This window comes from Gambusia affinis, linkage group LG05 (assembly GCF_019740435.1).
Source record: "Gambusia affinis linkage group LG05, SWU_Gaff_1.0, whole genome shotgun sequence".
Taxonomy (NCBI): Eukaryota; Metazoa; Chordata; class Actinopteri; order Cyprinodontiformes; family Poeciliidae; genus Gambusia; species Gambusia affinis.
In genome coordinates this window covers 4877219-4901915 of record NC_057872.1, presented here as the reverse complement: position 1 = coordinate 4901915, position 24697 = coordinate 4877219, and the positions used below count along the sequence as shown (strand labels likewise).

General features: G+C 41.4%; 1 protein-coding gene across 4 annotated transcripts in view; it reads left to right on the top strand.

Moving 5' to 3' along the window:
- Positions 1 to 24697, top strand: part of zfpm2a (zinc finger protein, FOG family member 2a) — a 260239-nt gene that overhangs the window by 130681 nt on the left and 104861 nt on the right. For 3 of the 4 annotated variants that reach the window (XM_044117166.1, XM_044117163.1, XM_044117162.1), the window contains exons 2-3: positions 5901 to 6059; positions 17312 to 17413. In XM_044117166.1, coding sequence (XP_043973101.1) covers positions 6023 to 6059; positions 17312 to 17413 — 139 coding nt within the window. In that variant the 5' untranslated portion in view covers positions 5901 to 6022. Of the gene's footprint in view, positions 1 to 4955; positions 5058 to 5900; positions 6060 to 17311; positions 17414 to 24697 lie in introns of those variants that run through there. The other variant, XM_044117164.1, reaches the window with a different exon arrangement.

The following is a 24697-nucleotide window of genomic DNA, read 5'->3' as shown; positions in this document are numbered from 1 at the left end:
CATTACCATATCCCTCTCTGGAGCTCCACTCCGCATGGCCGATCCCTATCAGACAGAGGCCATGCCACGAACAAAAGAGCCTCTGTGATCAAGCCAGCATTGGGCTAGCAACGTCTCTATTAGCACAGGCTTCTCCTGCTGCAGGAGTGTTTGAGTGATTTCTCCCTGTGGCTGCTGGAAGAAGGGTTGCTGGGATACCTGAACAGTAGTGGTATAACATCCATGACCAAAATGAGAACGATTAAATGAGATTTTAGTTGTAATTTTGCCATTTCCACGTTTTTGTTCTTGCTGCTTTTATCATGTCTCGTTCTAAGATAGCTCACAATGCCAAAAAGCCCTTAAAGCTGCAGTATGTGACATTTAGAAAAAAAAATAATAAAATTTTTTACATATTTGTTCAAACTGTCACCATGTCATGACAGTAACATGAGATGGATAATCTGTGAAAACATTGAGCTCCTCAACTTTTCCCCTCTGCTGCCATACCAGTCTAAAGAAATTCATTGCTCCCGGTCGAAAACAACCAATCGGATCCAAGAGGAGGGTTTTAGCGTTTAGTCATCCTTGTGCATGCGCTGCTAAATGTGCCAGTGGTGGAGAAACAAGTTACCGTTCCATGAAAACTTTGCATTCACATCAGAATCTTCTGAAGGGGTGAAGCTGTTTCGTGATTGGTGGCGGTAAGATCTTCCTCCTCCAATTGGTTGTTTCTAGTTAGCGCTGGGAGCACTGGAAGGAGGAGCTCGATTTTTTTTATTTATTTATTTATTTATTTATTTATTTATTTATTTATTTATTTATTTATTTATTTATTTATTTATTTCTACTGAGCCATACTATAATGTCATGACATATACAGTTGCAACAAATATATATATATTTATATATTTTTTTCTTATGTGTCTTTATAGAATAAAAGTTTCTCACGCCTATAAAATCACCCAGAGTGAGTGAAATTTAAAACTAGATTTTAGCACCATTCAAAGCTAACAGTTGGCCAGTAACCAATATTCTCACAGCATTAGCTAAATTGCTAGCATTTTGTCTGGTACTCGACTACCAGGCAGCCGAGTATCTTTTTTCATTTAGAAAAAAAGTGATGCAGGGATTCTTTAATACTATTGTAACAAATTTTTGCTCGGCCTGTCAGCTGTATTTACAATGGGTCATGAGAAAATGCAACTTTGTAAACAGAAATGCCTAAGTACAATGTTTGACACACTGTTAGCTGGCATTTAGCAAAGCAGCTAATCCAGGAGCTCCCTTTATTTCCCTTGGTGTTGATTGGCTGTAGCCCTAAGAGTGGAAATAAGGCATACCAATTGTAGAAGTTAGCTTCTGATGTAGTGCTAAGATTGTGTTCACTGTGTGTATAAATTACATATCGAGGTAACCCTGATGTTTGAACTATTAAATGATCCTGTTTTTAGAGGGACTGGCTGGCTGTAGTACATAACTCATGTGAATCCCAGGAATAAACTGGATTTCCTGTCTTACTTCAGCATTGTGTCTCAGGCTCTTAGCAGTTGCTTCGCCAGATGAAGCTGTGGTGAGAGCAACAGAACAGTGCTTAGAGATACAGATTTTAAAAAAGAAAGAAATATTGTAACGTTCTTCCGTCCCCCCACCTGGACAGGAACCCTGGTTGAGAGATGCTTTCTCCAAGTCGAGTACAGGGTTCCTCAAATCCAGGCTTCACAGATGATGTGCCCCTGATCCAGCAACCTGAATAAAACGTCTGAATCACCTCATCAGTATACAGTCAAGTTCACTAGAGTCCCACCAATGACCTCAATGTTTGACTCTGGTGTGTTGAAGCAGAGACGTATATAAAAGTTGCAGTACACCTGGCCTTCATATATTTATTAAGAACGTACAATCATTAAGTCAAGTCGAGTTTATGTGTTTCAGCAACAAGGGAGTACAAAGTGCTTTACGTCATCATAATTAACAAAAATCTGTAATTAGTACGCCTGACAGTTCATTGTATTTTAAAGAAAAGTAAAATAAAAACAGAACTACAAAAAACCCACTCATCCCTCCGTCTCTCTCTCGTTTTTTTTTCTTTAAATCACTTCTTCTGTGAATTGACCTGAATTCAAAGTGGAAAAACAATAAAACAAGTTGGTAGTTCTTAGATGGGCTAGGAGGAATACTGGTGAAAAAAAATATCCAGACTTTCCAGTAATGAAATCTTCCAAAACAGAAAATTTTAGAAAATTAATCAATAACATTGATATATGGCCTAGCCATAATGCCCAACATGTTGCAGACCAGACGTGAAAACAAAAAAAACCCCAAACAAGTTATTTAAGTTTATCCATCCTCTAATCCAGTTACTCTAATATAAAAAGAAAACATTTGAAAAGCTATTAAAAGGTATCAGTTGTCAGGAGCTGAACTTTCTTTCTTTTTTCTGGTAAAGATTGGTTGTTCATATTTCTTGTCTCAGTTCACATCACAAGCGACACACGTGAACTCCGCCGCCACAGACCCTCACTCTGTTGTTTTGGGCGGTGCAGTGAGATGCAGGCATCCTCTCCGCGGCGTCGTTGGCCATCTGAACTCCGGAGGAGGCTCGATAAGAGAGGCAGAGGCAGCAAACAGATTCCTCTGGCCCAGTTCGTCATCGTCCACCCCACAGCCCAACCAACCCTCAAGCCCCCCCTATAGAAATGCACCGACGAGCGCGGGTCACACGGAGAATGTGACAGGATTTTAAACAGTACACAACTAAATATAGCAGGGACGCCACTATCAGAAAATGAGTTAGGAGTGTGGTGCTGGTCGTTTAGAAAGTCATTATTCTTATCATTGCTGTCTCTGAAATAATTTCAGGTCTCTCCATGCAATGAATACTGTATAATAAGCTAAACATGTGAGAATGCGGGGGCAAACTTTTTCGCAATCTACGTGGCTCTCGAGAAGTAGCCTCCACCCCCCTCACCATGCCTGGCCTCCCCCCCTTTTTAACGTCTGGAATATTTGACTCCATATTCAGGAAGGCCCACCAGTATCTCTATCAGTCTGAAAATGCTCCATTTAGTTACTATCTGCTAGAGTGGGGAAGTGAGATGCCCTTATTCTGAGTCTATTAAACCTCAATTCTATCTCATCTTATCTCCCTAATCTCTGTGTCTTATTGACCATGAAGTTTATCTGTAATCTCCCTTTACTCTTATTATCTCGCAACACTGTAGGTCTATTTTCCGGCGCTGCTGTATTTTCGCGAGCAACAGAGGAAGAATCATTTAGTTGTACACACGGTTCTCATTCAGCTGTGTAATGGAATGTGTACAGACCGCGCAGTATAGAAATGTATTTGCCCACCCCCCCCCTTCTCACGCTTTCTCTCACGCCGTCTTCATTTGCCTCGGCAGAAGCTTTTAACGCCAGTCATACAAGCTTCCCCCCGCCCCCCACCGCCCCACCTCGCCTTGATACTGTGATATGTATCTCCTGGTATCATCCTCGGCGATGGTGGACTCATCGAGTCACTTCACGCCTCACTTCACTCCCCTGCGAATCAGCAGAAGGCATCAGATAAGATCATAAAACTGTATCCTCATTTAAAAAAGCGCCACTCGGCCCTCCGCAGCGTCTATTAGAGAGCCGGCCGCTAATTCTTTTTCATGTCCGGGGCTCCTGCCGACGCCGGATTCTACAAAGGAGTAATTTATAAGACTAATGAAAAGAGCAAGCGGTTTGTGGACATCGGGGGGGTCCCCACTCTTTTTTTATTTATTTATTTATTTTTTTATGAGGGAAGAAAGAGAAACGGGAAGAGGCCCGCCGGCCCCGTGATTTTCTTAGCAGAAATTATTGCTTTATTAAAGCTGAAGGGTCCAGCCGCCCTCCTGCAACAAGAACAAACACTGAAAGGCTTGTAGAGGAGAAGAGTGCGCCCTGTTGGAGTGATGAAGACACAGGACTCTGGTGACAAGTGGGACATGAAATGCATCACTGGTTGACTCTACTGCTGCTTTTTTTTTTTTTTTTTTTTTTTGCAAGAAATTTAACAAGGTTCTATTGTAGAAAAAAATAAGCTTTCTGGAAAACTCTGGAATTGGGTTTGGGATTTCTTTTTTAAAATTTAAGTATGGAAAAAGAGTGTCTATTAGTAACATGTCATTTCTAGACTAAATCCTCTCCACCATTGTCTGAAAGTTGTTGCCTTCCTCCCTTGTTTGCTTCACTGTGTCCTTCCTTCCTCCTTTATGTCCTTGCCTGTTTATACCAGTTCCACGTCCTTTCTTACTTATTTTCTTCCTTTTCTCTCCATTTCAGCCTAGTGTCCTGCCTTTCTTTCTGTCAGTGTGTCCTTTTCTTTCCATTATTTACTTCCACATTTACTTCTTTGTTGCATCTTTCCTGATTTAACCTTCCTTCTTACCCTTTTCTGTCCTTTATGTCCTTCCTTTCTCCTTTCCCTGAGACTCTTTTCAATTTTACTTCCTTCATTTTTCTTTCTTTCCTTTCTTCCTTATGTCATTCCTTTCGTTCTTCTTCCATGCTTTCCTCACTGCCTCTTCCTTTACTTGTATTTGTCTTATAGTCTGTCCTTCATTCTTTCCTTCCTTCCTTCCTTGTGTCCTTCAGTCTGTCAGTTTCTAGTTGGTGCAGGTTCCAAACATGAAACCTGCCTGTAATGTAAAGATTCACAGGAAGTTGATATCCTACAATTTGTGGCAGGAAAGAGAACTCTAGAAACAGGTCTGGGAAAATATGGAATTTTTATTTTTTTTTTTTTTTATAAAATGTGTAGGAACTGTGTTAAAAGGACTTTTTTTAGGTATATAAAAACTGCTGTGCTGCCACTAAAAGCTCCATTTCTGATACAGTTTCTCCTTTATAAATACAATAAAAAGCTAATTCTGTCCTTTGTCCCTTTTTTCTTTCTTTTAGAAACAAAGTAAAACTCACCGTGTTTCATCATTTCTCTTTTTTATGGTAATTCCCAGAGGAAAAGAAAAAGAAAAACACACTGCAGACATGTTTTCAAGACAGAAATGTGTGCAAGATGCACCATTATCTTAATAACATTCAGAAGCCGGGTGAGATGTTTTTTTATTTTTTGTTGTTTTTTGTTTGTTTTTTTCCTCTAAGAGCTAATACAATTCAGGTAGCAGTACAGTAATTCCATCAACAGCAATTGATTGAAGCCAAAAATTGTAATATGCAAATACCAAAAAGAGATGTACAGCTACGAGCAAAACTCTGAAATCATTTAGATTTAAAGAAATAATATTGCACAGCGAGAGAGAGAGAGGGGGGAAAAGAAAAAATTAATCACACGGAAAAGTGTCTCCTTTAAGATTGCACTGGTGTATTACCCGGAGGCATAGAATGTAAATGGAAAATCAACATTGTACCCTGTGATAAGGCTAACAAATTAATAAAAGTATTTTCTTTCCCCCCTCCCATGCTGATGCCTGTATGAAAAGTCTAGAAAGGATCTTTTTATTATTTTTTTCCCCCCCTCTCCATCTGTGTGAGGTTTTGTTTTGCAGGTAGGAAGGATTAACACCAGGCTCACCTTGGCCGCGTGTCAACTCGCTTCTCTCACCAGCACGCCGCCACAAAGGGCTTCAGCTGCAGCTATGGTGGAAAGACTTTGTGAAATATTGCAGCAAAAATAAAACAAAGACATATTTTTATTGTCTGTACCTGAACTAAACGCCCCAACGTAGATGGAGCGCGTAGACAGTTAGGTGATGCATGTGAATGGGTTGGATTGCAAGAAGAGCAACACAGAGAAGCAGAAGTTCTTTATTTATTCTTGAAAGCCTGAAGGATGTGATGAAACCGCTGAACATTCCCCCCTTATGTGTGTGTGTGTGTGTGTGTGTGTGTGTGTGTGCGCACACGTGTGTGTGTGTGTGTGTGTGTTCCCTTAGGTCCTCTGGAGGATGGCCTCGAGGAAGAAGAGGAGGAGTGCGTCTCGGAGGAGAACGAGCTCCTGGCCAAAGACGAGTTCTCGGTGGAGGAGAACTTCACGGCCGAGTTTGAGAGCGAGAACATGAGCTGCGAAGACATGGAGTACTTCTGCAACAAAGGTGAGAGGGGGAGGATTTTTAGCATAACGCTGACTGCAAAACCCTAAAAGTTAACTTAAAACTTACTCAAATATTCCTGGTTGAGCTTGCAGGTATTTGAATCATTCCTTGAGTCCTGATGTTTGACACCGAGAGCGACGGTTTGAGCTGAGAGGAAGATGGCCTCGCCCCCTTTTAAAAATTTGTTTGAAAAATTGGTTTTGTCAATGATAACGCTGTGAGGTTCGGCTGTGGTATACGCCGAGCCAGCGAGAGGCCTTGCGCACGCTCGCCAGTTCCTGCCTCTGCTCCGAGGTCCAGCACTTTAAAGCACCGCGGCGTCGCCAAGCGTGCTCCGGTCCTCTTTGAACTGCAATTCAATTAGATTGCCTCTTTGTGTGTTTGTTTCATTTCAGTCACACCTTGCCATCACAGGAGCTAATTTGCGGTCTGCTTCGGGTTACAGTGTGAAGATGACAGGCTCCCCCCTACCATCCCACCTCGTATCCCAGCCGAACCGTCCTCTTCGTACCCTCGGGTTGTGTGGCGCTCGCTAGCCCCAGGTGGGCCCCCCCCTACCCCCGCTCTCGCTGGCGCACGAAACCCTCAAATTTGACTTTTTAATGAAGAACCAGCGCTTTGAATGTCTGGCCCTTCGTTCATTTTTCAAAGGAAACATTTTGTTTAGAGCTATTCCTTCCACACTTCTAAACTGATGTGCCTCGTGGGATTACATTAGTCGGGACAAAACAAATCTTTCATGTTTCGGGTAGGCTTCGCCCCAGTAATCGTATCAATACCGTTTTTCTTTTGTTCTCAGGGGCGGGCGAAAAAGTTGCAATTGTTTAGAAATTGCAATTACCGGCGACGTCTCGGTTGTTTTGCCCCGTTTCTTTGTCTTTCTCTTATTGTACCCTTCCTTAAACTTCAAAGTACAACGCACTGAGCCTCTAATATACCCAGTAGCTATGAAATAGATGGGTGCTGTGTACAATGGTGGCTACAGTGGTTGAAGGGACGAAAAAAAGTCAAAAAGTTCCGGAAATCTTCAAAGAACCTTGAAAGAGCCGCTTGATACTCCCTTTGTTTTGGATAAAACCTCCCGAAACTAGAACTCAAATCTTCTTTCCGTGGTTTTTTTTTTTTTTTTTTTAATAAACTCAACACTACATAGCAATCCCAAATGTCAAAAACTTCTTTCCGTGGGCATTGGTAATCTGTTTCTTGTCACACACAAGCCTTAGCAGTCAGAATTTTTTGTATTACTTCCCTATCTAAGCTTACAGTAGCTAAGTCCCCCCATTGCCTCCTAAGACCTAAACGATGTACTATCCACTGCTCGGTTCTCCGCGTGCCAAACTCGGTGCTATCTTCAGGTGTAGCCGCACCCTCCCTCCCTTATGATCCTTTCCTCAATTAGATCTGTATAAAACTAATGTCATAGTGGCTTAAATTTACCCCACTTATGTGAAATTGCTGCGAATTAAACAGGATGCAATCCTGGCGGCATTAAATGGTTTAAGTGTGTTATTCCTCGACTATAGGAAGGAAAAAAAGAAGGAGAGGGAGAGAGAGAGAGAGCCCTTGATTAACTAAACCCTCTCAAATGCGATGGCATGCTGTAATTAGCCCTGAGCGGACTTGAACGTGGGTTTTAAGGCAGCCACTCATCCCATGGCCTTTATCTCCGGCTGCTTCCCCGAGAATAAGGTCTCCCGTGTGAGGTTCCTCCACTGAGCAGCGGCTCTCTGGTCTTAGCTTAGCCTTGTATCTGTGTAGTCACTCTCTGAAATGGGCTTGTCAGGGGGACCTAAAACCTCCATTAAAAGTTTCAGTTCATAATAGGTATTAAAAAGCTGTAGGAACACAAAGAGGAGTACCAATTTTCATTAACATATGAAGCACTTATTAACTTTGATCAGAGAGCGGTGAAGAAGCAAAGCCGCTTAAAGGCGCAAAGGTCAGGAAGTTGAATGCCACCAAAGACTCAGCCATTTTGCCTTACCCTCGCAGAAAAAGGGGACTCCCCTAGATAAGTGTGCGGAGCACCTTGACGTCCCGTTTTTGGTCCGAGGCCGGGGAACCTTGAAGCCTCTTCATGGTTGAGTCCTTCATTGTGCCATGTTCTCTCATGGGGGTTTTGGGGCTATTGACATATCAGCGCTCATTTCTTCCAGACCTTCCCAAAGTCACTTCCAGAAGTTGCATCTTGGTTTTCTGTGAATCTCTTCACCTCATCACCGGTTGCTCCAATACATCTACATATGAGATCTTTGTTTTTCTCTTTTAACTGCTGTACAGTGGCTTGCAAAAGTATCCGCGCTTCTTCAACATTGATTTTTCATATTTTCTCACGTTGCAAACACAAACGTCAATGTTATCTGATTGCCTTTTGAGTAGAGATGCACTGATTGATATTAGTATCTGTATCGGAAACGATATTGACAAAAAAATCCAGGGTGTCGGTGCCTGGTCCATAAGGACAGATGTGTTCACTTAAATTCTATGTTTTGTACTCTGGGAGACGTAATGCTTTATTACTTATTTTACATTATATTTAGAATTTGTAATTGAATTTGTTGCAGTTTATTTTTCACATGTTTGAAGGACGTAGTCAAACTATTGTTTTTGTCTCAGTTTTCTGAGCAGATTAAACTTGTGTTGTTGTTTTTTCATGTTTGACCAAGCTTGTGAAACTGTTGGTATATTTCAGTGTTCTGTGCGGGTGCAGAGTTTATCAATTAAGTTTGCAGTTTATGTATTTATCTCTAAAAAAAACAAAATAAGAAACACTTTAAGTCAATTTGGCACTGTTTTTCTGCATCGGATCAGTATCGGCCGATGCTAAACCTCAGATATCTTCGTCTGTATCGGAAGTGAAAAGAGTGGATCGGTGCATTTGTACTTTATAAGAGAAAGACCAACACAATGTGGAATAATATTGTGAAGGAAAAAAAAAGGAAGCATGGTTTTAAATGTAATTTTACAAATGAAAAGTGTGTATATGCAGCCAGCTTTTTAGCAACAGTGAGACACAGTAGTGGCAGCGTCATGCTGTGGGAATGCTTTTCTTTAGCAGAGACAAAGACTCTGCTTGTCAAAGTTGATGGTAGATGGGTGTGCCCTAATACAGCCAGCAAAAAAAACAAGATCAGGACAGAGGTTCACCTTCTAGTGGCTTAAATCAAAATGCCTTCGTGTGTTTGAATGGACCAGTCAAAGTTCAACGCTACCCCAAAATAACGATTCTGAGGCATAAGTTGAGAGTAAATGCTCTTCCCAAAGGATTTGAAACTGTAATTGCAGCTACAATCAAATTTAAACTACTTTTCATTTAGTTATACAATACCTTATGTCGGTCATATTCGGTCCCAATAAAACACCTCAAAATTTCATAACAATTGTGGAGAGGTTAAAGCATGTAAATATTTCAAAATACATTCACTGCCTTCGATTTGCTTAAATCAACTTCAATTAGTTAGCACTTTTTCGTCGCGCCATGGCAATTAATTGGGTTAATTGTGACACAAACCCGCGTTCATTAAAGTCCAATCTCAAGAAGTTTTGGCAGTGAAAGTCTTTGTCGCCTCTAAAGGTGTCTGCTGTGCTTAGAACACTCTGCTCAAAACAACTGGGGGAAAACGGATCAGCACCCCGTGGAGAGCAAACGAGTTTTAACGTACATGGCATTTTAAAGAAAGCCTGTCCGCCTCTCAAAGTCGCAAAGACAAATGGACTAGCATATAAAGAAATAACCTTTCTTCTCTCAGGTGATTAAACAAGAATCTTACCTGAAACAAGTTCCCCTCAATTTCACATTTATGGGAGCTTTTTCTGTTTGTGAAAAAGCGCGCGCACACACACACACACACACACACACACACACAACGCCACAGCTCAGATTTATTCCCCGCTGAAAGCGCCAGGCTCTGGAATTGTGAAAAGACTCCTTTTCAGTGGCATATTTTTTTTCTTCTTTTCTTCTTTTACTGAAACTGTGAAATTTCACCTTGCTGGTTTACCCCCTGTTTTATTGCTGGCTATATGTGGAGTTCAGCACAGGATGTTGCCACAAGCTGTTCCCTTTGAGCGGTCCAAGTCTTGTCTGATGACAAATGACTTCCCATCTCGGCTGCGACAGTAAATTTCCATGTCACTTCATGTGTCTCATTTCCTCTGTGTAAAAAAAAAAACAACAACCACCACCTTTTTGGGAAATCATATTCCATAATTTTTCCCCCCCTGCAGACTGCCTGATTTTTATTGTCTCTCCCTGTGTGTCAGGATATATCAATAACGACTAAACGTGAACGCCTGCGCTCCTATGCGCCGTCCTCTACAAACGACAGAAATTCCAATGGGGTGAAAACATTTTATCAGAGCAGAAATGGTAGGTGAAAGCAAGGGCTGCAGGACTTTTGGCGGAGCAGATGAAAAACCCACCTTGACCCCTCAATATCCTCTCTGTGAGGAAATTTGCTTGCTTCAGTCGGAGGGATGGAGCGGGGCAGGGAGAGAGTCCCAGAATTAATTAGTCTTTGTGTAACGCAGAAGTAATCAGAATCTCCAGCAACACAGGAGGAAAGATCGCCTTTCACAGCTGCCAGTGCCCGGAATGGCAAATGTGGAATTTTTAATGCACAGTTGATGCTGGAGAATATGGGGAAATGCTAATTTGCAGTGCGATAAGATGAATCGAGTCATCCCTTTAGCCCCATTTGACTCAGTGGAGGAAATTAATCATTAATGTTTGTTAAGTATGACAATCTAACTGGGCCAGATCTACATGCTCAAAGACTGAGGCAGAACGAGATAAAGGCCCGGGCTGCAGACGGGGAGGAAAACTGCCAGATTCTGTAATGATGGGAATTTATTGGCATTTAAAGAGACAGTGCCGAGGCATTTCTCTAATAGCCTCCCTCCGTTGGAGTGCTGCGCCCGCCACAAATTGCATGCAATTTCAAACCCCCACTTTTTTTTTCTTCTTTTTTTTGTCAGATAGCAGAGAAGTCTTACAGCTATGCTTGACTTTAGTGAAAAAAGGTGGCTTTCTGGAATTGACTTCATCTGTTGCGGCATAATCTGCATCGACATGGCAGCATCCTGTATCAGAGGCGGAAGGAAGGGGAAACGGCAGTCCTCCAATCAAATGTCCTGAAATCGTGACCCAGCTGCAGTGAGGGGTTTAGAAAGTGTGGGTAGGTTCAAATGATAAAGCCAAAAACTCCAGCGTACATACCTTAAAGGTATAGCTCAAATTGATTTTATGTAAAGTTCTTTGATATTATCAGTAATAGTTCCCTTACCTGAAGTAGACAGGTATTTTATCAAGGGGTGCACCAATTGCAGTTCTATTGATCACCAAGCTTTAAAAAGCCTGACCTGCAAATTCAGATTTTGAAATGTTGCTAAATATAGCAAGAAAGTCACTGAGTTGGTAACAGTGGGGTGACAATGAGATCAGCAGATATGATCGGCTTCACATGCAAGTATCGGCCGATCTCCAATCTCTGAAAATTCATGAAATTGGGGACGATTTATCGATACATCCCTAATCCTATCCCCAATCCCATCTCAGCGATAGAAAAGTGACACATGTAGAAATGTGTCACTTATATCTATATCTACAATCAGTTGATTGTAGATATTTCCAACAACTCTAAAACTGTTTTTATTCATGGGAACCCAATGTTATTTAGGTTCTGAAACTATTAGATGTGTTCCTGGTCCAACACACCTGAATCAGTAAAACGAATTCCCTTCTCTGTCAAGTTGTCCAGAGTCCTACTAATGACCTGATTGCTTAACTCGGATGTGTTGAACAAGGGACACAGCTAAATGTTTGTCACATTTAAGGGCATGCCATGAAGGGATGGTTATGGACAACTGAAAGTAGCATGAATGACTGAAAATTGGAAATCATACATGTATAGTATAAACCCAATCCGTTCAGTGTCCGTCATGCTCTTTCCAACCCCACAGGCATCTCCTCATCCCTTCGTCCTGAAAGTGTTTAGATACAAAAGTAAAAATTGGTTTTCTCAGTTTGTGGAAGTCAGGCTAACATAACGTTTCTTTGTCATATGCACAGTAGAAACATGTTTCTTGGTTCCCGGCACTATTTGCAGTTTTCTGCGTTCCTGTTGTGTGAAATAACATCCAACTCATTGGAAAATTTGCCCAATGTATGTGGCTGTTTTCTCGGCCACATATTGCCTGTGTAACATTGCATTGCTGGAGGCTGTGTCAGAATGCCTGTGCAAAAATCCAAAGGGTGATCCACTCTTGACGGACCTGTGCTTGGTTCGATCTGTCTCAAAAGATAGCGCTTGGAGCTGGGAAATTAGCTGGGAGCTAATTGTTGTGGTGCTAACTATTATAAGCAAAACAAGCCAAGAATATGGTACTTCTCCAAATGTTAATTGAAACTGAAACACAAATATATTCACATATATGTTTTAAAGCAGTATTTGTGCCACTGAATTGACGAGATAACTTATCAAAGTTTTATATTAGCCACTTTCACATTCTAAATGTGTGGCAGCCGTAGTAAATGCTAAAGCATCTGGGTTACGTAGGCATGCTTCGATTTTTGTGGTCAGAATTTTGAGTTAAGCAATCATTTTTGTTGCAACCGGATTTCCAAGTATAAAGAAAAAACATAATTAGAGAGTTCTAGTCATAGATGAGGGAGCGGATCGATAACACCGCCAACCTTAACCTGAGTAACTTTAGTGCAGTTACATGGGCATTGTTCATCTTACTAAACAAAATCTATCATAACAACTGTCTCATGTGAAAGAGCAGACATTTAATATAATTAAAATATCTATATGTCTCACTGACATTAACATTTTTATTTTGTATTGAATTAAATCGCTAAAATCATCTAAATGATTAGCTGTTAGCCTTTTGAATAGTTCTGGGGATTTCTTCACTTTTCTACAAACCTGCTGCAATATGACATCTATCTCTAGGAAGCAACAACTCGCACCACGACATTAGCTTCCAAAATAATTTATTGTGATACATTGACGTTGCGACCGGTCTCTAGAATCTGTGCTTGGGATTAGAGAGCTCTGAGCTCCTTAAAGTCACACACCACAGATTGACATTTTTCAAGGGCTTTTCTGAGCAGAGACAAAGCTAAAAGGGAGAGGAAAAGCCAATATGACTTTGTTGCTACCTTGCTCGAGGAATTGTTTGTGTAAATCGCCTATAAGCTTATTGACCCGAATGCGTGGCCCGCTGCGTGCGGCTGTGATTTGGCTGGAGAGCCGTCCTTTGATGGAGCAGCGATAGGGCTGATTTTAACAGCTCACTGGCTCCTCTTCCATGCCCGCCAACCCAGAACGCAGCGGGCCGCTCTAACTCGCCTCGCCTCCTCTCTCCAGCCCCTCCCCCCCGTCCCTCCTGCCCTCCTTAGTCTTCCTCCACTCATCCTTAAATGCGACCATTCGATCCGAATTGCGAAAGGGGGCCCGAGCCGGACGTAAATTACAGTCGATAATGTCGAGGAAGATCATTGACAATCTGTCTTCTTTGATAACACCGCAGAGGGTTTCATTTCGAATTATGAAACAAGGCTGAGTCTCGATTACTTAGAGCAGAAATGAAATGGAGCACCTCAATCAGTTGGTTCATATCAGATGGATCTTTAAAAATGTTAAACTGCAGCTGCGAAACAGTGGAATGCTGCTGCAGCGTTTCTTCCACTTCTCTGCTTTTTTTTTTTTTTTTTTTCCTACCGACATTTGTGCCCGGAAACTTCATCAAAGCCTTGTGACATTGTTCCCTGTGAGGTTGCCTGGGCGATTGTGTTTAAAATGCACTGCAAACTGCATTAGATAGAAGGCAGAAAATCCTTAATCACTGCTTAATTAAGGAATCATCTTGTAGCTTCATTTCCCGGGCTGTAATTAAACACTTCCAATACGTTTCGTTACAGGGCTTAGCATGTTCGCCTGAGATCAAGGTAGTGCCTTTAATGTTATCTCACCAGCTCCTTTTTTTTTTTTTTTTTTTTTTTTTTTCTCCCCAGCAAACTCCGCTCCATTGGAAGGAACTGTTGATACACGCCTTTGTTATGCTCATCATAATACGAGCCTGGTATGCTAAAGAGGTTCTCCGGGCCCAACAATAAATAGTGGGGGGAATTGAGTTGAGTGGGCTCCTCGTTAATACACTGGGAGGAAGGAGGAGCGGAGGGAGAATTGCCAGCCCAGGCAGACACTTGTATAAGCAAAACTGGGTCATAATGACCTCATGGACTGTAAGTAGGACATTTCTGAAGACTTCCCTTCAGTATCATTTTTTCTTTTTTTTTTCCCCGTGCATCTCCTATTTTAGTGTGAGGCAGAAAGCTGACATCCTTTTGGCAACATTTGCTGCCTTCTTTGAAGTGAGCCATGTCAGGGAAAAAAAAAAAAAAGCTAAACAAGCACAGTGTGAGTGCTTGATCTGGAGATGAACCAAACTGAGGATGGACAGTGTCCTGTGGGCTGTGGCACAGGAAGTGTGACAGCACAAAGCTGGAAATCACAAACATAAAGTAAACAACCAACGATAAGCGTTTTATATAGCGACGGTTGCAGCAAATTGAGCTGGTTCTCAGGTTGAAAAGAGTATACATTTTCATCAATCTGGCCATGTTTATGGACACCACTGGTAAAGATGTGTAAACGGCATTCACACAAATTTACATTTTATTGAAGTGACATATTGGCAGTTGTAAAAAAAAAAATTATGTATTTCAGTATTATTCTTCACTGAAAAAAAGTCCCACACGTGAAAATAATTGTCCTAACCAAAATCACCACTAGCACAACGATTGGAAGGCTCCTGAAAAATACCTTCAAAATACAGTAACAATGTAAATCCGCAGGGTTTCGGGACTAAAACCACTCATGAAAACTGAAGACCCCCCTCTGAAAATACCTAAAACTGCAGATTTGAATAATTCAGACACTAAATATAACTTAATATGTTTAATATGTACAGTAGAAACTGTCGTAGCACTACCCCTGAAGCTAATATCTACAATCTTTCCTAACTCTAACTGCATGCAGACAGGGCTCTACATGTTAAATAGAACTGAGATATTTTCTGAATTCGTTCTTAATTTGATCAGCTACCTATGAACTTATAATTAGTGATCCATGTTTTCTGGTCAGATGTTCCCCTGAGGTGTAAAAACGACCACTTGTTTCTCTTAGCCTTTGGTGTTTCAGGTGGTTACTAATCGTTTTTTAGAGAGGCACAGCAGGAAAAAGCTTTTCCTGTTCAACCATGATAAACTAAAACATGTTGAGTTTCCTTTCAGTTTGCTGAGACTTTAACTGAAGTCGTGTTTTCTGGTCAGATGAGATTCATATAGATCTTTTTTCGACAACCAGTGGAGGGTTTGGTGTAAAATATGATTGACATGTGGAATAGACCTTATGCCCACTGTCAAAAATAATAGAGGATGTGAAATACTGTGGCTTTGTTTTATCTGAATACTTTGTGAGTATTCATGGCATTATGAGGTCCAAACTACAAACAACAAGGAGGGTTTAACCCTTCACTGTTACCCAAAAGCACTTGCGTGCAAGTCATTGGGTCCACGCCAGTGTTCTCCTGACAGCTAAAGGGCTATAAATGTAAATCCAGTGACCTTAGGTTTACCAGACAACACCACAACCTTCTGAAGGATAATAATTCCAATTGTAAGGCCAAATCTACACAGAAATAGTTCACCAGACATTAAGTAAGCCTTCTTCCTACCCAGGACTGTAGATGATCTAAATTAGGGGTCCCCAGAGTTGGTCCTGGAGGGCCGGCCTCCTGCATGTTTTAGTTCTCTAAGACTAAGTCTTTGTATGTTTTTCTTTTTTCCAAAAATAAGTCCCACAGAATTAGCAAACTGGATTCTCTTCTTTTAATGAGGCAAATGAGCGAAACTCCTTTTCAGGATTTGGTCTAAACCAAGGATCCCCAAAGTGGGTCCCGGAGGGCCAGCATCCTGCATGCTTTAGTCGTCTCCCTGATTTGACACACCTGGATCAAATGATGGCTCGTTAGAAGGCCTAAGAAGAACAGAACTAAAACATGCAGGATGCCGGCCCTCCAGGACCCACTTTGGGGACCCCTGATCTACAGTGATCGTCTAAAAATGAACGGTCAAAGATCGAGCCCTCTGTGCATTTCCATCTTATGAAAAACATATAGGACAACACTAAGTGGACGTTACACTACTGCAAATAGATCACTGTATTCCAACGCTTTCGACACATCTTTATCAAGGGCTCCAATAAATGGCACTGTCCGCGTCCTTTTTCTGCGGAGAATGCTTAAAGTAATCCATCGTTTTAATCCTGGCCTGCCTGTCCTTGGCCGTTCATTATTGGGTTTAAAACATCAAAGGAGCAAAATATATCTGGTGACAAAAGTGAAGGAAAATGTTCCACTACAAGCCATCAGCCGCCGCCGCACGCCCCAAGCAGATTTTGCAGTTCGGAGACGCGCTGTGCAGCCGCTGTGTCGGCCACATTGGATTTATACACTGGAGGCACCTCCTAAGCGCTGATTTATGTTCCCATAAACTTTGAGCACAAACTGTGCTTACTGTAGACATGCAAAAATAGATTTTATTTTTACAGTAAGTGTATCAGCGAGCGCTCGACAAGCCCTCCAGTTCGGCGCTACCGCCACAGACTGTGTTTAACTCGGCCTTTTAGGTACTTACATCCTGCAGAGAGATACCCAAATATCCTTTAGCAGGGCGTGTGTGTGTGTGCGTGTGTGTGTGTGTGTGTGTGTGTGAGCCCCGAGACTGTAAATCAGCCCCTTACATCCTATAACACACATTCTAGCTCGCTCCACAATAGATCAAAGGGTAATAAATAGCCACCTCTCTCCCACACATTGCTTTCCTTCCTGTTCCATGGAGCTTCCTCCTGTCCCCGCAAGTCCTCATGGGAAGGCCTTTCACACAGAAGTACACAGCTGGACCCAGTGAGCTCATCGCAAGCGCGCATGTACAAAGCTATACATACGCAACAAACACACAATGGCTCAAATGTTGCAGGAAAGAGTTATAAAAGCAAGTGACTCTTGCTGGGACACGATCCAAAGTCCATAAGAGTGTACCCTCTGGAAGGGCAGAGCAGTCCATAATGCAAGCACTTAATTAAATTAGGTCTCTGAACATTAAATTTGTGGAGACGTTCACTCTCATTTGTGCTTTGTGGGATTTATGTTTTTTGGTTTTTTTTTACTTTAACCTTTTGCAGGAGAAGAGGATGGCAACCGAGAAGCAGGAGATGTGGAGATGGAGGGCCAAGGCGAGAAGAGCAGGAACGCTGCTGCAGGGCCTGAAGAATGGGATGGTCCAAGTAAGAACAGCATCTCTATCACTTTATTGCCCTGCATGGTTTAGAGGAAAGATGATTTGGTGGTGACTAGGGTAAATGAAGAAGGCGGGGTGGGTGGGGTCTTAAGTAGGACTGCACATTAAATCAGAAATATATCATTACATCTGATGTCCTCCAGGAGGCTAAAGGTCACAGAGAATGCTGGAACCAGAGACAAAAAGAGAGCAGCAAGGAACGTGTTGATTTATTGCAACTGACATCATCCTCACCAACAAGGACGCTGTCATAAGGTTTTCTAATGTAAATCCAGATTTATGATCAAAGTAAGAATCCACATTTTCTTTCAAGAAAATGATTCATAAATCAGCAAAGTCCAGATTTGACTTGCCGGTTTTTATTCTTGTCTAATTTTTCCGATTAGAAATCATTATTGTGGAAAAAATATCTTGCTTAAAAATAATCTCATGGGCGTGCTGTGGTGGCGTAGGGGATAGCGTGACCCACATTTGGAGGCCTTGAGTCCTCAATGCGGCCGTCGCGGGTTCGATTCCCGGACCCAACCAACATTTGCCGCATGTCTTCCCCCTTTCCTGTCACCCTACTGTCATATAAAGGACACTAGAGCCCACAAAAGACCCCCTGGTGGGAAAAAATATATAAAAATCTCATGTTCTCTCACAGAGTAACAATAAACTCTTAATTGATAATGCTACAAATCCACGTATCAATGTTACCACTCTTGTTAGAGCAATTGTTTGAACATAGCAATAAAATGCTGTTAATGTTTAAAATATCACTGAATGAAATGATTTTCTACTGTTTTGCAGTGCAGTGTAGCTGTTTGATGACGTTTATCACAGTTTATTTTTGTGGTAATCTGACTGTATATTCCTGCTAGATTTATAGCAAAAACAACATTTAGGAATGTTTAAAAAAGATTTATTGACACTTTTTTTGACATGTCAGTAAATGCCATAAAATTTTTAGTCACGCCTTTAGCTTAGCACAGAGAGGAAGCGCCAAGAGAAGATGCTAACTTTGGTGTCTTTAGAGGCTAACATTTAGCTGGATTCTGTGTTTCCAAATTGTTGGCCTAATTTTCAAATTTCCACAACACAAATAGTTTAAGAAAGGATTTCTACAGTGTTTTTGTGACCGTGTGTTGCTAGCTAACTAGACAATATAGCTTTCTTAGCCAGCTGCTAATATGAAAAGCCCTTTTTTATTTCAAACTAAGACACTCAAACATGGACTTAATAGTGTGTTCAGCTTACGTCACTCAGCTTTATGTACCGTACATTGTTCTTAATATCAACTTACAATTATTACACTAAAACAATCGCATGCTGGCAGATGATACTCTGAGACAGACTTAGCTTTGATGTGAAATATTTTTGATGTTTTAACATTGAAAGACCTCTTAAAACCATATCTCGTTAAGATCAACTAAAGATTAATAAATAAGTTGCTACTAGAGACGATGAAATGCAATCCAAAAGCACAGCTAGGAAGCTCTAAAATGATAACTTTAGCAGCTTTAGAGGCCAACATTTAGCTAGATTCTTACATTGCTTCCAAGTTTTTTGCAGCCTCCGCTTTGATGTGAAACATTTTGATGTTTTAATATCAAAAGACCCCTTTAAACCATATACTGCTCAAATTAAGTAAAGATTAATGAAGTCAACACTATTCAGTTATATTAGGTGATTTAAATAAGACACATTTTAGTGACTGCTTTACTTAAAAGAATCATATCATCCAACCTAGATGCACTTTCTCCAAAATGTTTGCGGGAGAGACGGATAATAGAGGGAGCTGGATTGTTGCACGGCAATCACTGTTCAGCCAAAGCCTGCACACACACTGCTGAACAGACAAAATATGACTCCTTTTACTGCATAAAATGACCTCCAGAATTTATTCCAGGTACATGAGTTTGTAAAAAAAAAAAAAAGAAGAGAGAGAAAGAGGGAGATGAAAAAGCGAGTGCTGTGAAAAAAAAAAGAGAGTGGATTTGGGCAAGTTGCGCTCGCTAGCTCAAAGCCCCCTGGGGTGTGTATTTTATACTGACAGTGAATCAGTGTTATCACACCTATCAGATAATGCATTTATCATTAAATTTCACATTTGCATTTAAATCTGGGGAAGGAAATGAGCATTGCTGGCTAAAGATAAGAGCGCTGGGACGACAGTAATAAACCATCACTGTGATCAGTCAGGAGACAGGGCTGAGGGGGTCAGCTCAGAACTATGGGGGCCGTGACAAAAAGAAGGCATCACAAGCGGCAGGAAGAGGAAAAAAGAAAAAAAAAAAGTGCTTTTGGGCGAGAAAACGCTGAGCTTAAAAATACTGCTGTGAAAGGGAAGGATGGATGTAGCATGACTGGATGTATGACTGGCTGCAATTATGCTTCCTCGTTCACTTAGCCATTAGAATGAGAATTAGGGGCTCAGAGCCACGAGGCTGGACAGGCAGCTGGCAGGGAGAGAGAGAGGAAAGTTGGGATTTCATGGAAGAAAAAGTGTCTCTTGTTTTTAGTAAAGGAAGTTAAACTCTGGAGGTAGTGATATGAGAATTGATGCATATTTTATGTTTTACAAAAGCACAACATGTCTGGATCCAAGTTGTCAAAAACATCCTATGCTCTGTCCTAATCTGTGAAGAACAAAAATGACAACTGGCTGCATGACTCTTTCGTTGTACTGGTGCACCAATTGCAGTTTTCTGCAATCTGGTGCACCGATTGCAGAGAACTGCAATCACTGCAATCACTAAAGATCGCTAAAGATCGCTAAAGATCGATGATCTTAGGCGACTGTGGCTCTTTGGTAGAGTAGTCGTCTTACGATCGGAAGGTTGTAGGTTTGATTCCAGCTTCCTCCTCCCACATGTCAATGTGCCTCTGGGCAACTCATTTAACCCCAAATTGCCTACCGGTCTGCGTCTCGGTGTATAAATGTGTGTGTGCTTAATATTCTAATTTTGTGACACACGGAATTTTGGATTTTCATTTGTTGCCGCTTCAAATCATCAAAATTAAATAAAATAAACATTTGAATGCATCAGTCTGTGTGCAACGAATAAATATAATGTACAAGTTACACCTTTTGAATGCAATTACTGAAATAAATCAAGTTTTCAAAATATTCTAAGTTACTGGCTTTTACCTGTATGAGTTCAGTCCATTTACCATTTAGAAATCCAGAGGATTTTGGCTGATACTGTTTTTTTGTTTGTTATTGTTTGTTTGTTTGTGTGTCTGAAATGTTGCTAAATATAGCAAGAAAACCTCTGAGTTTGCAACAATAGGGTGACATTTGTTAACAGGCAACGTTCAGACATGACCTGGCAGTCTATTAGTCAAACCTCTGTCAGCAGAGCGAAACAGGACCGTGCCTGAGGAAGATAAGATCGATGGGTAAGATCGACTTGCCAAAAAGCTAGACCAACTCAAAACTGCACACATTTGTGAATTGGGAGGGAAACGATACATTGTTTTCATAAAGGTGTGTGTCGTGTTTGTGTTGAGCCCCTCTGGGTCAACGCTAGTCTTGAACTGCCTTCTGCTATTCAGAAACATTTACTGTTTTCTACACTTTCTTGTTCAATGAGAGCGTCAGTAAATATCAATAAAGTTGAAAATCTGATTAAAAGCATGTACTGTTGAACTGTGATACAAATCGTACTTCCTTATGTGACTGGTGTCCTAAAAAGTGCACTAAAAATGGTTTTAAGGAGCGGTATGTGTGAGGCTTTGATTTCTGTGCCATGCAGTCACAACCATACAGAAGTAAAGAGTTCCTCTCGTCACTCTGCTGCTCGCGATAGTACCACAAAATACTGTGATAAAACTTTTAAGTGCATCTCTGATAGTTACTGTTTCAACTATTTCAGTTCAGAAATATTGTCTGACAGACCACTACCCCGAGACAGAATTATTCACAGGTGAAATTTAGGAATTTCCGTAATTACAGTTGTGCACTTTTCAGATTTTTATTGGCAAAAAAAATAATTTTAAATAATATATAATATAATATAAAAATCATGTCTCGTTTTCCTTCTGTTTTACCAAAATGCACTACTTTTTGTTGGTCTGTAGCATAAGAGCCCAATTAAATGCACTGGCGTTTGCGTAGCGTGGCAAAATGTGGAAAAGTTCAAGGGGTGTGAATACTTTTGTGGCTAGGTTATCGGTTCAACATCTCCCACTTGTTTGCTTGACATTTGTATTGTGTACCGGCCGATTAATGAGCGACGTACACCGAGGCATTCACGCCCCTGCTGCGTTTTCTCAATGGGCCGGCGCAAAGTGGGCCGAAATTAATCTTGGCGCATAATAATGCCATTCACTCTCTCATCACTGCTGCCACGAAAGGTCATTTCCCTTTTTAATTTTTCCCATTGTGCCGGGAAAAGTCAGATGGGCATGTTATAATTTGAATAAAGGGGGGAGAATCAGACAATCAGATAGGAACATTTGAAATGACATGACTTCCTGTTCAAAGTGATTAAAAGCAAATTTATTTAGTTGGAGACTGTCTCCCCTTTAATCTCTTTGTAAATGTTCCGATAGTTTCGGCATTCAGAAGTTCTTTGTTATTCTTTGGCTTAAGTTTAAGCAGCAGCGATTAGGATCACCAACAGATAATTTTTAATCACAGCGCGCGTGCGTGCGTCTGAATGGGCCGTGTTAATGTCCGCCACATTAAAAGCGAGCGGAGCCTATTAATGAGGTGGGCTGACTCGGAACAAGCCCACCTGCTTTGGTGACTCTATTGAAGCACCTCCATGCCCGTTTTCCCTTTTGCTGAGTAACAACAAAAGCCTTTTACAGTCTACATCCTGTAATTGAACGCTCTTTTTGTGTGTGTGTGGGTGTGTGTGTGTGTGTGTGTGTGTGTGTTCGGCGCATTTCATCTCTACTTTAGTAAGTCATGTCAAGTGCTGTCCACGATTGCCTCACGTTCTCTGATTGTCTTTTCTGTGTGGAGCGGTGGAGGAGCGAGCTGAATCAGTCACTATTAATCTGATAGCCGGCTCCTCTCTGTGTTGTTCAGAGAGCCGGGTCTCTGATGTGGAACACCCAGCGAGTTCCCTTTCTCTCTTTCGCTCTCTTTCCCTCTCATTCTCTGTACAAGTATGTCCTTAAGCGAGTCTCCACACTGATCTTCTGTCTCGTGTTCACTCCTCGTCACGGATGTTTCCCAATCAGCCGCTGATTCCCGAGATAGGGCGTCGAGCCATTGTGTTGGTTTTCAGAGACGGGCGCCGATAGGGATCTGACTCGGTTTCCCCCACTTGCTCTCCTCGAGGCTAATTGTGGATGGTGTGCGTTGGTTAGCTAACTGTGCTAATGAACTTGTTCTCTCTCTTATCTAAATGGTTTCTCGTGTAAACCACACCCTCTTCTGAAAATCAGGAAACTCCCAGGGTTTGTTATGGATCCAGGATGCTTTTATGAATTTCACCATTGAAATTTTGTGTTTAATGGTAAGATGTTGGGTTTTTTTGTTGCTTTTGCTGGTCAGTGTAGTGGCTAGACCAGCTGCCTTACACCATAAAGGTCCTGAGGCCTGTCTGAGAGCGATTATTATATTTACTTTGGAGCATATGTCAGTTTTCTCTGGGTATTGTGCAATACCCAAACATGGATGACTGGTTCTAAGTTAGACATTTGTATATGTATCCAGTAAGCTCCCATTGCTGAATGAACTTTTACATTATTCCATATCACAAAATGATCCATTATTACTTGCATAAACAGTACACAGCCGTGAGACATCTACGTTCTTCTTCTTCGGGTCACTTTGGGATCATAAACCGTTCACACAGAAGTCTGACTGCGGTCGCTTTTGCTTTCATCAAAGGGCATTAAGACTTTCTGTGTGACGGTAGCCGTTGCAGCCATCCCACATGGAAACATCAAGTCCCACAGAGCATTACCCAACCTGAGGTAAAACCTGCTCTTTGGCCGAGGAAAATAACTCTAAAGTCTGAAGAAAATACAACCCTGTTGATGCTGTCGGGGTTACTGGAGGCACATTTTCATTAAAAGCTCACAGTGCCAAACTGAGGCCGTGGAGTTTGAAAGGCACGGACATTTGCAAGGCAGAGAGGATGCAGTAAAAGACACCGATGGTTTGGACTCCGACGTCCAACGAAGGAGCGGACCTGACCTGACATTAAGAGTCAGGATCACGTTCTTTTAGATGCTTTGATTTTAACCAGCAGTTTCTTCCCTCTTTAAAAAAAGACATTAGGTTGGCAGTACAGCTTTTGTACCAGGAAGGATGCAAAACAGCTTACAGGTTGAAAAACTCGCCATCACAGCGGAGGGAGAGCTTTAGAAGAAAATGGTGGTTTCACTCATTTGTGATTTTTAAATTTTTTTTATTATTATTCATTCATTTATTAATTAATTTATTTATTTATTTTTATCACAAATGAGCGACCCACCACAGAAGGAAGGGCAGATGGAGGAAATAAGTGTGGCCAGAGTGGCAGCAGAAGAAATATGATTACCTTTTTACTCAAATCTCTTCTATCTGTGGACTGAAGGCCAGGTTTCTGGAGCCAGCTGGGCGCCTGCCAGGGTGAGGCAGGGGTCATCCGAAGGAGTGGCCATCTGATTCACCCAAAGATCACACGCACACACACACTGAAATACTTACACATCAATAAAAATTAAAAAGAAAAAAAAAACCATCCCAGACATTTATTTTACACCCCCTCCCTTCTTTCCCTTTCAAGACATCAAACATGCACATGCTGAAAGCACAGCTTCACTCACATCTAAAAAAAAAAAAAAAAAAAGTCTCATTTTTTTGACTCCAGCCAACCCAGAAGGGGGATTTGTGGCCAATCCATCTTCTGCCACACTCCAAAGAACAAAAACATGAAAAAAAAAGGAAAGAGAAATAAAACAATGGCCATTTCAGGTTTAATGCACATATGTCATGCTAGGAGAAAACCAAGGACCAGATGGCCGTGATACTGTGGCAGGTGCCTCGACAAATGTTTGCGGTCACCCATGCTGCTATTTATATCGAGCCGAAACACAGACAGGCAAATGTCTGCAACAGGACAGAGGGACCCTTTATGTTGGGAGGTCAAAATGATCATCAGTATAAACAGATGGGATCAAACGCTCTGGACACCTGTCGGATAAAAATGAGCAATTATTTCGATTGTCAATAACTTAAGGTAAACTAAAGAAAAAAGAACAAAAATCAAAGTGTGTTATTCTAAAATGTGTTCTTTGTGACCCATAATTTTTAACTCACGGTTCATCAGAAGGATTAGAG